The sequence below is a fragment of the Plasmopara halstedii genome (genome assembly GCF_900000015.1).
Source record: "Plasmopara halstedii genome assembly, contig: Scaffold_110, whole genome shotgun sequence".
Taxonomy (NCBI): Eukaryota; Oomycota; class Peronosporomycetes; order Peronosporales; family Peronosporaceae; genus Plasmopara; species Plasmopara halstedii.
The window spans coordinates 2,228,862-2,232,570 of NW_020187031.1; the positions used below are offsets into that span (position 1 = coordinate 2,228,862).

At 45.8% G+C, this 3,709-nt stretch overlaps 2 protein-coding genes across 2 annotated transcripts; one reads left to right on the forward strand and one right to left on the reverse strand.

Moving 5' to 3' along the window:
- Positions 1-480: 480 nt before the first annotated feature.
- PHALS_00451 (uncharacterized protein) lies at positions 481-761 on the forward strand (the record flags this gene model as incomplete). Its single annotated transcript, XM_024716434.1, has 2 exons — positions 481-558; positions 642-761. The coding sequence occupies 2 exons, from the start codon at positions 481-483 to the stop codon at positions 759-761; spliced, it is 198 nt and encodes a 65-aa protein (XP_024572502.1).
- Positions 762-1,537: 776 nt separating this feature from the next.
- PHALS_00452 (uncharacterized protein) lies at positions 1,538-1,787 on the reverse strand (the record flags this gene model as incomplete). Its single annotated transcript, XM_024716446.1, has 2 exons — positions 1,538-1,597; positions 1,695-1,787. The coding sequence occupies 2 exons, from the start codon at positions 1,785-1,787 to the stop codon at positions 1,538-1,540; spliced, it is 153 nt and encodes a 50-aa protein (XP_024572503.1).
- Between the last annotated feature and the right edge of the window lie 1,922 nt (positions 1,788-3,709).

Sequence of the window (3,709 nt, forward strand, 5' to 3'; positions counted from 1 at the left end):
GATTAACATGGATTATACAAGATTGGCTACATTGATACGACGTGTCAGCTTGCAGATATGCTGACCAAGGCACTCCGGACCAAGATGCCCAAATTTCAGCGAGAGGTTACAGGCATCAAGATCAAGTCAGCAACAAAGCACATTCAACATTAGCGATAAGTGGGAGTGTTAGGTTTACATCGCTGAATGCATGTAGATGACGTCACAAGGATTACAGGCATGTTTACAATTACCGTCATGATTACGGATACTGATTAGGGACATAATGGTAGTCGTTGATTTGTCTAGATAAATAAGATTGTATCAAGACGCTTTTAAAAGGATCTAGAAAGACAGGCTTAGAGGTAGCACAAAGCTAGCGAACTAAGGACCTAAATACATTTACTTCGGGTTTTTGTCATCTTCTCAACAAACTTATAATGCATCTACACTGAAATGATATTCAACAAAGTAAAGAGGTGACTGAAAAAGTCCAAGATTATGGGAACATTACTTAACGGTACGAATAGTCCGCATACGAAGGCGTTGCATTTCCGAAAGAAATTGTTGACCGGTCAGGTATAGACGTTGCTGGTCATATATGATGCAACTCGATTTGCCGGAGTCCCTGCTGTTACATTTAAAAGTCATTGTAAACTTAGTTTGTTGACGCAAAAAAGAAAACAGCTGATTTAAGCGCAAGTCGATTCCATTGTTTGCGAGCTCAGAACGGCTACGCCGTACAAAGTGGCTATCAGTTTATCCGCGTAAAATGTATTTAGCGTGTAAATTTCAACTACAGTATAAAATGCATGAAGCCAATACTGACGTCATAGCAAGTACCTTACACAAACCTTTCGATATATGCAAGTGAAACAATGCCTATGTAGTTTAATCGAAAGTTGCGTTATGCTCGAGATTTGAGCAATCGGGTCAAATATGTAGGGGTGAGATTGTTCGTCAGTTGATTGCAAAAGCTGTACCCAAATTTTTAATATCAGCACCCCCTGGAACTACTCGCAGAAGTTCGCTTGCAACCGTAATCAAGACAAAATGTAACGATTGTAGCAAAATTCGAAAGTGTTGTGACAACTGTTCAGGATACACCGCTGAGTGGGTGTGGATGACGTACAAGGATTACGGTGATGGGTTTCACGTGCCCCAGAAAACAGGGTGCGGGTCAAACAAGAAAATTTGATCTCAGAAATGGTGTGGCTTAAACAAGACTGCGTGACCACACAGTGGTGTGACTACACTTAAACAAGAAGGCAATACGTGGCTATACTGCCAGTATTTACACATTTAATTAGGTTTTGCTCTACAGAAAGCAAATCCTATATATTTAGATGTAGGCCGTTTTGCCGCAAATAAAATTGAGAAATATAAATTACATTTTAAACGAAGAGTTGATTAACCTTGGGTTAAGGTTGTTATCACTCTTGGAGTAGTCACCGACCTGGCGCTGGTGCATCATGCTGCCACTCGTAGAGTTAACCAAGCTTCTTTAAGCGAATGAGCTACGGCGGCCCCGCTGTAGTCTGGTAAACAACCGGCATCCTTAACGGATGCATGATGAGACTTTTGGGGAGACTCCACGCGCTTCGAAAAAATCGATAGCCTAGCTACCCGATAGCGTTACTGCTAGCATTTTTAAAAAGCAAGGTGATGCCTACATACATGTGGAATGACTTGTGGAATGGCACACACACACTCACCAGACTCAAAAATAAAAGTGCAAAAATGAAGAGGCGATCCTCACTTTGAATCTCTTGGGAGTTTGAGCTCACTCTGAAAAATCGTTTTCTCATCACCAGCGCATATAATATATCAGACTTTGTCATCGTTTTCCCATTGTTTCTGCTTCGTACGAGACAGTGTCGTGTGACGAATGCTAAACACTCGAGTTTCGAGTACATCATCTAAGGATTGGTTGCCCTTTCGCAAGGCGCGTCAAGGGTTATCGAACCGACTTCCCACTTCGTACCGGCCTTCTGGTTTGTCGCGGGGAAACGACAATACCCAGTAGGCGCGGGGCTCCCTACTGATAAAAAATTAAGTTCTGTTGAGCCTCAAGGAGGTAGAGGTCAGCAGGGCCAAGCCAAGAAGAGGTATATTGTTTCCGGGCTGTCATAGCACTTTGCTTAGATGAAGCTAAGCTGACCTTATAGGAACCAATATGAGTGCAGCGGATCGCAATCCGCTGCCTCCAAGAGTACTGAAAACCTTAACCAACGTAAGTGAGCTCTTCCGTTCAAAATTGAAAATTTTTAATTGTTTTAGTTGCGGCAGAGCTGACAAATCTAAGACCCTAGGTCTTCATAATCGATATAGTGGAAAATAATTAACATAGTAATATGCATTACTACTGGCAATCCTGCCGCATGGTGGCCTCTTTTACGATGTAGCCACATCATTGGGTGATGACACCAAGTTATGTAATCCACACCTATCAACGGTCACACCATCTTGTGTGACTTGCCCTTTATACAAGGGTACGTGTGACTCCGTTACACTCTCCCCCATTAAAATTATGAATATCCACAATTCACATTTAACGGTTTCATCATACGAGACTCGCGTGTCTGAGACACCGTTTCGTTCTTAAGAACAACCTTAAACATTCTCCGCTCTATGAGCCTTCTGTCTACGATATGCAAAATGCCCAGCCTAGTTGGTTCCGTGGGCGCCCGCGGGCAAAGCCCTTCTCCTTCTTCTGTACAGGGTGCATCTCTGGACAGTACGTCCGCGGCTTTCCGGGGGGCACAACCCAAGCCCTCGGCACCGATTGCAACACACCGCGCCCGCCTCGGGCGACGAATTTCCTCGTCGATGAGTTGGAGGAGGTCGACTACGAGTTGGATACTCCTTTACCAGTATGGGAAGACGAGGAGGATGAAATGGGCCACCTTTTGGACTCTTTTCCCCGATCCTCGGCTTCGGAGGCAAGTGGTATAATTACCAATTGCCCCAACGAGCCACAGGAGCAGCAATTGGAGGCTGCTCACAATGCGGCTCTCCTACGCTCGTATCGACGTTCGGTGCAAGATCCTCGCGTGGAGTACGGCTTTCGCTCGGCGGATACCGTTTCTTAAGAGAATGATGCGACGATCCGATCGTTAGGCGTCTACGTAGTCGGCCCTCGGCCACTATACAAGCTGAGCTTGATCAGCGGAAAGTTCTCTGAGCTCGCTCTTTGGTACCACAAGAATATTCAATGGATTAGTATCGCGCTCGACTTCGAGCTCAGAAAGAATGCGCTTCTGTACCTGCAATGCGGACCATTCCTGCCCTGGCGTAATCGCTGCAGATGATGAGTAGCCTGTCTTGCGATGGATGCAGCGGCACCGGAATCTCTCCTCGCTATATACCGTGCAGCGAAACCACAACGTGCGCGTAAAGCGCCATCTTATATAAATGTCCACCAAAATAAAGACGCAACGCCGACTTCTTGCGTATTGTAGCTCTGCGACATATGGAACAATACATCACGCTCCGCGAGCTCTGTGGATTGTCACACGGATGAGTCTACAACCACAGCAGCTCAGGTCCATAGCTTGAGCTCAGCTCATGACTCTTCGACTTCCGGGCTACTGCGGAGAAGCGCTGGGCCCACGTCGACGCAAAGGGTCATTATATTCCTGATCATTAGCGTCTACGATAACTGGGCAGTATTGCCGAAGTGGCACCTCAAACTCCCACGAGTTCTAGGAGTTTGGGTATCCCCGCCACT